Source organism: Lytechinus variegatus, chromosome 2 (genome assembly GCF_018143015.1).
Source record: "Lytechinus variegatus isolate NC3 chromosome 2, Lvar_3.0, whole genome shotgun sequence".
NCBI lineage: Eukaryota > Metazoa > Echinodermata > Echinoidea > Temnopleuroida > Toxopneustidae > Lytechinus > Lytechinus variegatus.
In genome coordinates this window covers 3251811-3264984 of record NC_054741.1, presented here as the reverse complement: position 1 = coordinate 3264984, position 13174 = coordinate 3251811, and the positions used below count along the sequence as shown (strand labels likewise).

At 35.8% G+C, this 13174-nt stretch overlaps 1 protein-coding gene across 2 annotated transcripts in view; it reads left to right on the top strand.

Moving 5' to 3' along the window:
• LOC121407080 (copine-3-like) overlaps positions 1 to 13174 on the top strand; it is a 65748-nt gene that overhangs the window by 51599 nt on the left and 975 nt on the right. For both annotated transcript variants that reach the window (XM_041598003.1, XM_041598004.1), the window contains exons 9-14: positions 6830 to 6889; positions 7351 to 7484; positions 8077 to 8183; positions 9817 to 9953; positions 10584 to 10820; positions 11848 to 11948. In XM_041598003.1, the coding sequence (XP_041453937.1) occupies positions 6830 to 6889; positions 7351 to 7484; positions 8077 to 8183; positions 9817 to 9953; positions 10584 to 10820; positions 11848 to 11948 (776 nt within the window). The remainder of the gene's footprint in view (positions 1 to 6829; positions 6890 to 7350; positions 7485 to 8076; positions 8184 to 9816; positions 9954 to 10583; positions 10821 to 11847; positions 11949 to 13174) is intronic.

The window sequence follows — 13174 nt, the reverse complement described above, 5'->3', positions numbered from 1 at the left end:
AAAGAAGGTGTGACTTGTACAATGCTTCCTTTTTAGGAATCCCCCTTTCACCTCCATGTCACAAAAATGATATTGACACTGAGCTATAGCATTAACATGCTGTTTATGACATTATGGGTGAGGGACGTGGGTTTGATTCCCAGCCATTGCATGTTTCCTTCAGCAAGAAATTAAACACATTGTGCTGCACTCAACCCAGGTGAGGTAAATGGTTACCGGCAGGAAGTAATTCCTCAAAAAGTCATGAGTACCGGAGAAGGAGCGCCTTGAGCACCTAAAAAGGTGGATTAGTATGCTATATAAATCCTATATAATTAATTTATTTGTTTTTGGTAGGATTTGTGTAAAAGATAAGTTTCCACATTGTACATTTCCTGGAGGAAAAAAAGTTAGAAATCTAATATAATTTATGTTCTTTATTACTATTACTTTGTGTTATATCTGTCCTTTGAGTAAAAGGACGGAATGCTGTTTGATTTTACATCCATTTCAAACATAGTATAATAATGCACATTTACTGAACTCTAGTTCAAACTAGTTTTTAAACATTATTCTTTTAGAAGTATGTGTGTAGCATTTTACTGAAGAAAAGATTCAAAAGCCCATGCAGGGGTGTGCTAGTATTTGTAGTTAAGTGTGGTAATGATGGTGTCTTGTGTGAGGTGTATATAGTCATGTTTCATTTGGAGATCCAAACAAATAACAAATTAAGAATATAGTTTAGAGGGTCCAGGACCAGCGATCTTGACTGACCTAGGAATGTTAACACTGTGGACAGGTAGTCATGAATACTTAATGATATTGGGTGTCGAGATGACGTAAATAGCTCAGTGAGTCATTTCTGAGACGTAATGCGGAGGTGTGCGTTGTAGCGGGCAGCATTATGACCATAGAAGGGATTGGGTAGGGGTATGATGACAATGGTGGTGGTGGTAGTGGGTGATGGTGGTGGTGGTGATAGTTTCTAAGATGGGGTTCTTGATGGTTATTGCCTATGAAGAGATTGGTGGATGAAAAAGGTAGAACAAAAGACTTCCATTTCTTTGGGCAGATTTGTTAAAGGAATCAAATGAAAACAAAAATGATTAGGGAGAGGTAAACAATTATTGGAAGAAGGGGTGAAAGGGAGAGGCATGGTTAAGGAGACGCAAACAATTATTGGTAGAAGGGTGAAAGGAAGGGGTGTGGTTAGGGAGAGATGAATCATTATTGGTAGGAGGAATGAAAGGGAGGGTCATGGTTTACATATGTTTTTATAAAGGTTGTGAAGGGGAGTTTCAAGGTAGGAAGAATAGGGAGATGTGAGTTGAACTCACGACTTTAAAACTTATTTGCACAGAATTTAGAATGAGGAACTTAATTTTAGACATGCCTTTATGTGAGTAAAGCAGGATGTAGGAGATTGGGAGATATACTGCAAGAAAGAGGTACATGTATATAATAAGATAGGTGAGAAGACTTTGGTGCAGTGATAAAATCAATAAAAATATTAGAAAGCAAGGAATTGCAATTGATTCTTGTGTTCTAGTCTACAGAAAAGTGCATGTAGGTACTCTATGATATACAGCCCGTCCCCAAGTATGATGTCAAACAACCAATTATATGATACCTTTATTTTCCCGGTCTACCCATGATGCTGAATGTTCATGAGGTTGAGGGTCCATGAGGGAAATTTTTCTCAGTTTTCTTTCCTCTTAATCAATTGTTAGTAACTGCAACTCATTTAAATTGTTTAGTGCATTTCAGTTTGAAGAATAGGCCACCTTGAAGGTAATCTATTGATGTAGACAAACCTCTTAATAAAAGAATATACAATATGTGTCCAGTCACCCCAAAACCAACAATAAGTCCTCGGGGAACATTCTCTGTCAATTGCCAAATATAGTCATTTGGTCTTTAAATTTTAAAGACCAAATTTTTAATGGTATCGATGTTAGCTTAAATATGAATGAGTAATTCTTCATCTCCTCACTGTCAAAATTTTAAGTTGTAAAGTTGAATTTAAAAAAACAAGATACAAGAGTTTCTGTGACACCGCTTTTTTTTTCATTTTGCTTGACAGTATGCACTTCTCATGCTTGAGTGAACCCCCAAAAATTTAAATCTTGTTTTCTACTTGTAAAGCTCTTGCTGAAATTCTGTATTCAACCAAATACTTGTGAGGGTTGTTAGTGATTAATGTTGACAAGTTATCATTTTGAAGTTGGAGGTTGTGGTCTTACAAACTCAATAAAAATCTCAAAATTCATTTTTGTACTTGGTTAATTATTGGTTTTGTGGTGGCTGGTCACAAATGATAAAATCAGCCTCATTGATCCTCAGTTTGTGCACTCTCCCTTATTTTCAGTAAAGTCATTTACAAACCTAATATCCCAACATAATATACCACATGTAGTGAAACAGAGGAGCAGGGTAATTTCTAAATATAAAGCCAAGAGATTAGAAATACTCTGTTTTGCCAACCATACTGAGGTGTGAGGTCATTTTACAGTGTGATTCTTCTCTTATTAACAAAGTGAGAAAGCTCAAAGGACGATGTATGAACCCTAACTTGTGAAGATATTTACAAAAAGTGTGAAGTCATTTAAAAATGAAATGATTGCATTGGTCAGCAATTATAATCCCCAATGCACAAGGTTAACAACAAAAATGAGGCTCTTGAGGAGGTCCTGTAAAAGTTATAATTTTGACAAGGGATATATAGCTTCATATGCAATACCACCCTTTTTGTAGTGTTGATGGTAGTTTTTCTAAAGATTGATTATTTATTTGTTTGATCTTTATTCAGTCCAGTCAAGGGCAGATCCAGGATTTTCAAAAAAGGCGGGGCATATTTTCCACTCATTCTATTTTTGTCTCACCTGCGAAGCAAAGTGAGACTATAGGCGCCGCTTTTCCGACGGCGACGGCGGCGGCATCAACATCAAATCTTAACCTGAGGTTAAGTTTTTGAAATGACGTCATAACTTAGAAAGTATATGGACCTAGTTAATAAAACTTGGCCATAAGGTTAATCAAGTATTACTGAACATCCTATTAGAGTTTCATGTCACATGACCAAGGTCAAAGGTCATTTAGGGTCAATGAACTTAGACCATGTTGGAGGAATCAACATCGAAATCTTAACCTGAGGTTAAGTTTTTGAAATGTCATCATAACTTAGAAAATATATGGACCTAGTTCATGAAACTTGGACATAAGGTTAATAAAGTATCACTGAACATCCTGCATGAGTTTCACGTCACATGACCAAGGTCAAAGGTCATTTAGGGTCAATGAACTTTGGCCGAATTGGGGATATCTGTTGAATTCCCATCATAGCTTTGAAAGTTTATGGATCTGATTCATGAAACTTGGACATAATAGTAATCAAGCATCACTGAACATTTTGTGCAAGTTTCAGGTCTCATGATTAAGGTCAATGAACTTTGGCCGAATCGGGGGTATCTGTTGAATTACCATCATAACTTTGAAAGTTTATTGGTCTAGTTCATTAAACTTGGACATTAGAGTAATTAAGTATCACTGAATATCCTGTGCGCGTTTCAGGTCACATGACCAAGGTCAAAGGTCAATGAACTTTGGCCGAATTGGGTGTATCTGTTGAATTACCATCATAACTTTGAAAGTTTATGGATCTCATTCATGAAACTTGTACATAAGAGTAATCAAGTATCACTGAACATCCTGTGCGAGTTTCAGGTCACATGATCAAGGTCAAAGGTCATGTAAGGTCAATGAACTTTGGCCATGTTGGGTTTTTTGTTGAATAACCATCATATCTCTGTAAGTTTATTGGTCTAGGTCATAAAAAGTGGACATAAGAGTAACCATGTATCACTGAACATCTTGTGCGAGTTAGAGTAGTATTCAAAGTCAGCACTGCTGCTATATTGAACCGCGTGATGCAGGTGAGACGGCCAGAGGCATTCCACTTGTTGTAATTATGAGTTTGTAATTTAAGTTAGATTCAGGTGATTCCTCTTTTATTGAAAATTAGGGTGTTAGTTTTTTGTTCCACACTTGTCCAGCAGATGTAACATTTTTATAAAGATTGTTTCGGTTTTTGTTTCGCCTGCATTGCCGAGCGAGACTATAGGCGCCGCTTTTCCGACGGAGGCGGTGGCAGGTCGTCAACATCAAATCTTAACTAAAGGTTAAGTTTTGAAAGGACATCATAACTTAAAATAGTATATGGACCTAGTTCATGACACTTGGACATAAGGGTAATCAAGTATTACTGAACATCCTGCCTGAGTTTCAGGTCACATGACCAAGGTCAAAGGTCATTTAGGGTCAATGAACTTAGACCGTGTTGGGGGAATTAATATCGAAATCTTAACCAAGGTTAAGTTTTTGAAATGTCATCATAACTAACATAAATACCCCCTTACCTGGCAGTGCACGCCGACCCGATCGTTCCCGGCCCCGATCGAGGGACCGCTCAGCCAGTCAACCCCCGCCCACGGGAAACTAGCGAGCCCGCCAATTTTGGTCTCATTTGCATATTGCCGACCCACGGCGTATTTGCATATACCCCCGGCTTATTTGCATAACTCCTGACCAATCACACAACGGATCAGTGCCCACCTATTGTTCTCGCGTTTGTGGTCTTGGAGGTTAGTATAAATAGAGTACGATATCGAACAATCCGTGTCACTTGATAAAGAGTTGCAGCGGCACTCGAAAGCTCGTGAACTTGTAAGCTAGTGAACACTTTTTGCGAGAGTGATCACGAATTTCCTAGAAAGCCAGTGAACACTTTTTGCGAGAGTGATCATGAATTTCCTTGTTGACCATAGTAGATTGCGAGACAAATGAATACCCTCTAGCAATTATTTCAATCCGCAATAATGAACCTATTTAGTATTATTGATAAATCTAGTTCATGGAAACTTGGGACATAGAAGTAAACATGTATCCCTGAATATCTTGTGCTTGTTTCAGGTCACATGACCAAAATCAAAGGTCATTTAGGGTCAATGAACTTTGGCCGTGTTGAGGGTATTTATTGAATTGGCATCATAACTTAAAAGTTTATGGATCTACACATGTAGTTCATGAAACATAGACATAAGGGTAATCAAATTGTTTTGCATATGTCTGAGGTCACATGATCATGGTCAAAGGTCATGTTGGGTAAATGGACATAGTATTTTATTATATGAGTTATTGCTGTTTCTTGAGACCAAGAGTCAGTGGTCATTCATTTATCAGTACAACATATGATTTATATGTCCACTGTAAAAAAGCAGCAGAATCTAAATTGAAGTGTCACATAAACAACCACTAACACATAAACAGAACAGATCGTTAATAGGCCTGATATATAAAAGAAAACATGTCCACTTGAGTAAACTATTGTAGCAGTGTATCATGTTCCTTTCTTTATTTTGATTTGGTAGCTGAAGATATATTGGCACTCGTGGTTATCACTGAAATGAGAGCATCTTTGTCCTGATTAAGCGATAAAATCAACCATAAATCTCTTTGTTAGTCTCTTCTTCTAACATCATATGAGCTGTTAAAAAAAAAGGCTGCCCATGGAAAAAAAGAAATAAAAACAGAAGTCTTTGTGGAATTGAATTAGAGCATTTCTGATTTATGATGATATGAATATAGTCCGGTGCCTTCTGTACGTACATAATCGTCTGTAGCCAGAGCATGTTGTCGCCATGACGATGAGTAATTACGGACACCCAAATGATAAGTGGGGAATTTACGTGGTGTGTGATCAATTCTAGAGGTATTTTGGGGCTCTCTGACTCACTCTCAGCCTAATTCATGGATTTATTTTGGAAAGCGTGTGATGCTTACGGTATTTGATGGCAATTATATATATAGGAGATGTATTTGTTTTATAACTTTTCATAATCAGCAAATGTGATGCAGTTGTCTGGATGACGTCAAACAGCGTCAGAACTTTTCATACCTAAGCAGCTTAACAATTCGTAAAGTATTTTGATCAGCGTATGGAATGTGTGGTAAATTGTATTTATTTGGGTACATTCAATCATTTATTTTCAGTTGTATTTTCAGCATCCTAATGAGATTTTCTTCCATTTGGATAAGATCTGTATATGGGATTTCGAAGGAGAGGCTGTTTCAACAATTTTTCAATTATTTTTGTGTGTCTGTGCATGTGAGGGTGCTTGTATGTGTGTTTTTTAGACTAAATAACATGAAGGCTGTACTACAGATAATCCAAATAAGATATTTTATGACTTTTTGCTAAAAACAAAGCATTTGAGAATGTTTTATCATCATGTATTTTAACAAACTTGTTTTATCTTGCGAAGACTTGCATACGTGAAATCTACTTTGAGTGTGGGTGATGTGTATTGCAAGACATTGTAAATTTCTACATTTTCTTTAGATGCAATGGAGATATAGTGTGATATCATTGTAATTGCATCTTTGTTTTCTTTTATACAAGGTTGACTACAGTATACCTTTTAATTTGATGAGATGAATCTTCTAGGAATATTTTTCTAGGAATCAATTAGTTATTTGATCTGAAAAATACAGGTGCATCCTTAGATAACGGGGGTGCTATTTTGTTGGTGGCTGGTGGTTGATTTTTAGTCAATATGTCATCGCCTGCCTGGCATAAGGACTTTAGCTCAAGCAGTTGCTATCGCTACATGATATGTATAGTGCACACCCAGGTTACCACACTTCTACCAGATCAAGATGACTGTGAGTTGGCGTACGTTACAATCATAAAGCCCAGCAAGGCAGCAAATTTTATCCCATTTCTATCTTGTATAAGTAGAGTGTGTATCATACTAATTTCATTTAATGGTTTTTTTTCTCCTTTATCCTTTAGGTGAAGAGGGTCTACACATTTTTAGATTATATCTTGGGTGGCTGCCAAATCAACTTCACAGTAAGTCTAGCAGTTCTTCGTGTATTTATTATTATTATTATTGTTACTTATTATTTGTACTGCGCTTTTCCCATTAGGCCTAAAGCGCTTACAATGAATTAATTAAATGTAATATTTTAAAAACTACAAAGTATGAAAGAGATGAGTTTTTAATGACTTTTTGAAAATTGCTAATGTTGTAGACTGTCTGATTATTTATACTTTTGATAAGCAACATTGGTATTTTTCTGTATCTTCCTTTTGTCAAGTTTATGCACAAGACATAAGAATTGTGAAAATTGTAAAGGTAGAATTTTGCCAGTTTATGTAGATAAAAGAGCATTTCAATATTTGATAACCTGCTCATATGAAAGGTGATTAAATCAAACACAGGACATATCTAAATACCAATGACATGCACATCCTCCACTCCGTTGGTTGTAGTATTATACATGTATATGTTCCTCTTTTGGTACCTTTAGGTGGGTATCGACTTCACCGGGTCAAACGGTGACCCTAACGAGGAGTCATCACTACATTTCATCAATTTGGAATCTCCCAACCAGTACACACAAGCCATCGTATCTGTTGGTGAAGTCATACAAGACTATGATAGGTAAATCATCTAGGGAAGGTCTTTGCTATACTTTGAATTCAGCCATATTATATCACTTCAGGAGCCCATGGCATATTACTTTTGCCATAAAAACACTCTCACGACTGGCAAATTTTTTGTCAGAGTTTTTGAATGTGTAATTTTCAATGGCATAATTCTGTTTGCCAGAGTTTTTGTTTATTTGCCAGATTTTTTTAATGGCAAAAGTTTTATGCAACGGGCCCCAGTTGTCATTTTCTTAACATGTTGATCATTATTAAGCCAATTAAACCAAGTAATCACTTTTCGGTTCAGAAAAATAAGAAAAACTTTCACATTGTATGTGATACTGATGTACACACTATTCACTACGGAATAGAAAGCTACATCCAAATCACTTCGTAATCACTTTCAACAACAGTAATTATTTGCTTACTGCATGTGATTCTTGTACTGATACTTATTATATGTGAGATAGATATATGACACTAGATAAATGATTTCAATCATGATCCAGGACCAATGAGATAAGTACTGATGATAGAAAGGCAAACTAGAAGGAAAGAACAGGCTGTGATGTCATGTTTTCCTTATATTTCTCTCCCTTTCACAGTGATAAGTTGTTTCCAGCGTTAGGTTTTGGTGCCAAGATTCCCCCGAATGGAACGGTTTCACATGAATTCCCTATCAATTTCCAGCCAAACAACCCTTTCTGTGCAGGTAAGCTCTTATGTTAATTTGTAGTGCTGGGTCCCATAACACAAAGGTTAGCGATTAATTGTATGTTCGACTTTCATGATTGAATTGTAATTGTAGTCAATGAAATCGATTGTAAAATAAAGGTTGTACAATGATTGCTAAGCTTTGTGTTATGGGCCCTTGTGCCGGTATTCTATTCCTTACTTAGTCCATAATTTTGAGTATTTTACTCGTAATGCTGAACCACTTTTGCTTTTCAATTGCTATTTTGCTTAAATATAAGTCAGCCTCCTACCTGGCCAAAGTCTGGTTAGCATGTAATTTACAAATGTGCATATTCAAAGTCAACCATGCTCCGCGCAGATGGATAATACATACATTGCGCATTATTTGGCTTTGCTGTATGATGTCATAATGGTTATTAGTAAGTATTTTGTTTAAAGTGGGTAATTTACTTAAAGTTGGCTTGATAAAGTGAAATACTTTGAACTGAACTGAATATGAGATTAAGCTCTTTGCTTAGCCAAGTGCCAAGTAAAATGCTGAGTAATTTACTTATTCAATCTGCATTTCTAATTGAATATCAAACCCAGAAGACCAAATTCATTAAAATATGTGTTAACTTGATCTAAGTAGCATAACATTAAACGTAAGATGTTTTTCCTAAATAGATATTCCTCTCCTTCATTTTATCCAGTTTTTTTTGTTCTAACCCAGTATGAAGAATTTGATTCTACATTTATTGAAGTTCATTCAAAACTTCTCTTGACAAAGACCCCCCTCCCCCCCCCCCTCTTGAAAATCTTGTACATGTAAAGTAAAACCTGTCTATTGTGATCAGACAAGGTGGTCACTATACACAAACATGAAAAAAAAATGCCTTGATGTAAAGGTTCTTATAGAAACAATCTGCATCCATGGAGATATGTTTTATTGGGTGCTATAGACAGGTGGCTGCTCTAGATAGGTGGCCACTAACACAGGTTTGACCTGTAAAGTCTTTCCCATAAGATGAATACACACTCTAACTACCTTAGATTTTTCATTTATTACTCCAGGAGAAGACGAAGGATATATCGTCAAAAATTTGAGGCAATAAACTTATTTTGATTGGCAAAGCATGTAGATGTAAATATTTGTTCTGTTACCTAAGATTGGTTATAGAAAACCCTTTCAACCCTTGACTATGGATATCTTCTTTTGATGTGAACTCACTTTTCACTTATTTATCTGTTCTTCCTGCCATCGCCCTTCTATGCTTGGATGGAGAGTGGCTAATTTAGAAAAATGTCTACATCCAGTGATCTCACAACAATCACTGTAGAGGTGTTGTAGTTAAGTGGATATTAAGTCTCCAGACTTTGGATCACAATGTCCAGGGTTCAAATCCCACCCAAGCACTTGCATCCTTTGGCAAGGGATTAATCTATATTTTCCACTCTCCACCCAGGTGTAGTAAATGCGTACCTGGTAGGAAGTAATTCCTTGAATGCTCAAGTGCCCATTTGTTGAAGCTGTGCTAAAGCCATAGTAATAGAATGCAGTGCCTAGAAGCATTGTCTTGAGAGCTATGTAGATGTAGCATATTATTGTTGTTCTTTTTTTATTATTATTATGACTGATTTATTCACTCTGTTTTAAAAAATTATTGCAGGTGTCAGTGGTATCGTATCAGCTTACCAGTCGTGTATTCGGCAAGTATCGTTGTGGGGTCCTACCAACGTTGCACCAATCATCAACCATGTTGCCAAGTTTGCCCATGCAGCTTTAAATGAGAACAAAACAGCATCGGTAAGCTCAAAAGAACAAATGTGATATTCGGACTACATGATCAATTCCAAAACTGCAGAAAGTGGGTAAATTTCTAGGAAAATCTGAGGACAATATATTCCTTGAATTTAAAAAAAAAAGGTGTGTATTTGTCCATATTTTGACATAGGGGTTTAATTTTCCTAAATGTCCGTAAATTGATCCAGAATGAGATCATTTACATTTGCAATAAAGTCATGCATGCAAATCTGCAAGACAGTGACCCCACTGTGGTAATGACTATGTTGATATTCTTTCTTCTTTTGGTTGCCCCAGAAAGAAGGCTTGTATCTCAATATTTGTGTTTGAAAATGAAATAACTATGAAACCATGGCTAGAAAACATATTGGCCTGAATTCAAAAAGGTGATTTCAATGGCACCTCATATGGACTATACAAATTTCTTGTGTATTACACTTCAACCATGAATTAAAGCACCTTTTCCCATAAGGCACACACATGTATTATTGAACTTTCCTTAGTGTATGCAATGTAATATGTGTAAGCATTTACACAAAATCTGCATTGTCCATGGTTTTATACCATGGTAAAGCTGAAACCACCATTGTTATTCTCTGAAAAGCTAATTCTCCTCCTCCTTTCTTTGAACAGCAATACTTCATTCTCCTCCTGCTGACAGACGGTGTCATAACAGACATCTACGAGACCAGAGATGCGGTGGTCAAAGCTTCCCATCTCCCCATGTCCATTATAATCGTTGGCATCGGAGAGGCAGACTTCACTGACATGAGGATGCTGGATGGCGATGACGGCGTTCTGAAGTCACCGAGTGGAGAGCCAGCAGCAAGGGACATCGTGCAGTTTGTACCCTTCAGAGATTTCAAACAGGTAGGCCCAGAGGTATGGCTTCTATGTCTCAGTGTCCATCTAAAAACATAGTTTGAAGGTTCAAGACAAATCTATATTTCCTTTGGAGGTCTCTAGAAGGTAGACCCAGAGGTATGGCTTCTGTGCCTTAGTGTCCCTACCAAACCATAGTTTGAAGTTTCAAGACTCATCTATGTTCCCTTTGGAAGTCTCTAGAAGGTAGGCCCAGAGATTTCAAATAGGTAGGCCCAGAGATTTCAAATAGGTAGGCCCAGAGATATGGCTTCTGTGCCTCAGTGTCCCTACTAAAACATAGTTTGAAGGTTCAAGACTCATCTATGTACCTTTTAGAGACTTCAAGTAGGTACATGTAGGTCCAGAGTAATGGCTTCTATGTCTTATTGTCCTCACCAAAACATAGTTTGAAGGTTCAATACTCTCAAGTTTCTCAATATTAGATGGATCTTTGTATAAACTTGATAGTATTCTCTGTATCATTAAGTGTCTTTTTTTCTTTAACTTGTATAAAATTTTCTTAAGAGGTTATATTTAAAACTATGATATATATTTTATAACAATTACAAGTCATAAGTTTTGAAAGGATGGTCCCTTTTGAAAATGTTAACATCACTATCTAGATTGCTCATTCTATAACTCTTTCTGGTCATCTTGATATGTATTTTTTTTAAATCATATTGTTGCATCTAACCATCCCATTATGCTACAAATGTCATCAAATTTCATGTTTATGTTTTTCAATCTGGGACTCTAGTACAACACAAAAGCCTGCAGTCATAACATTTTTAATTCAGTTCTTTCCATAGTTTGACCTGTTATTAAAATTATCAATTCTATGTGTTTTTCATGTTTTTTGATATAGTGTTAATGAATTCCCTTATTTATTTATTACTTCTGTTCGACATCACAAAACAAAGTAATCATCGCTTTCATTTTTAGTGTGTAATCAACATCCTGTCTCTTTAATACATGCACTTAAAACTTGGGCATTTTTTCCTAATGATTATTATATACATTCTTTCAAATTTAGGCCTCTGCTGCTCAGCTAGCCAAATGCGTTTTGGCGGAGGTACCAAAACAAGTTTCAGAATACTTTGAAAAGAAGGACCTCTCACCTCCAGTTCTCCACCGGTAATGTATCCTATATGCTGTAGCACCCCCTCTGTCTGTGATCTACGTCCAGTGTCGTGACCCCAGCTGTACCGTCTCCTGGATGTTGGCTACATACTTATGTTGGCTGTTCCTTGTTAAATAGTTCTGCCTGGCTTATTGTATGTCTCTGAGTCAAGTATCTTTCCTAGTTTAGAGTTAGATTAGTGCACAAGAATATATACATATATGTGTACATGTATATAGCACCACATGTTATGTTTTCTGTATTGGTGAAGTATTCAACTTCATACATAAAGTATGAAATATTATAGAAATATTGTTATATATGAAATAATTCATAGTATCCTGTATAGCATATACTATTCCAGACATTTTTTTTAATGTAAATACTTTATATCGTGCCAGCATGAGAGAAAATATGCAAGAAATGTGAAATATTTCTTAATAAGACAATTTTGTATGTGCAAAAGAAATATACATGATTTCATCTCTTATTTTTGTTAACGTGTATTTGGGTTAGCTATTATGATATATTTTATAATTAGCTATAAAAATCAGATATATGCAAGATAATTTCCTTCGCCCTGTTGCATCAAAAAATTACCTTTGAGGTAGATTTAAGTGCAATTAACAGTATTGGAATACATGTAGTATTGCAATGCAAACTATCAAAATTATTAAATAAGGTTTCCATTGATGTTACAATAATAAGTAAATCTAATATTGTTATAATGATGATGATACAGAGCCACCAAGTAGCACTGGATTTCACCAATTATTACTGAAAAATGAGAAAGAACACTGGTGGTTTCATGCAAATTAATGATTTCTAAAGTTACAGTTAACGTGTTGTTCTATGGTATTTCTGTAAAATACTAATTTTTCTTACCTAAATACTGATTTTCAGCCTTTGAAATACTGAAATGTTCTTGATCTGGTTGGCATCTCTGCTGATGATAATAGTAATAATGAAATAATAATAATAATAATGGTAATGACATTTCTTGTTCGAAAAATTAATAAATATGTTCATCACAATTAATGTTTATTGGGTGCAAGTTGTTTTGTCAATTAACCTTTTGATTTGTTATTCATTTAGTCTTTTGTTGCTTGTAGAAGAGAAAGAAAGCAATGAAATGTATTATTTTGTTGGAAATATTGTATATTTTGTCTGTTTTATCGTGAAATTCGCAAGATAGAAGACCCTTTTGCCTGATATAGTTTTTTTTTGTATTCCAGAATGT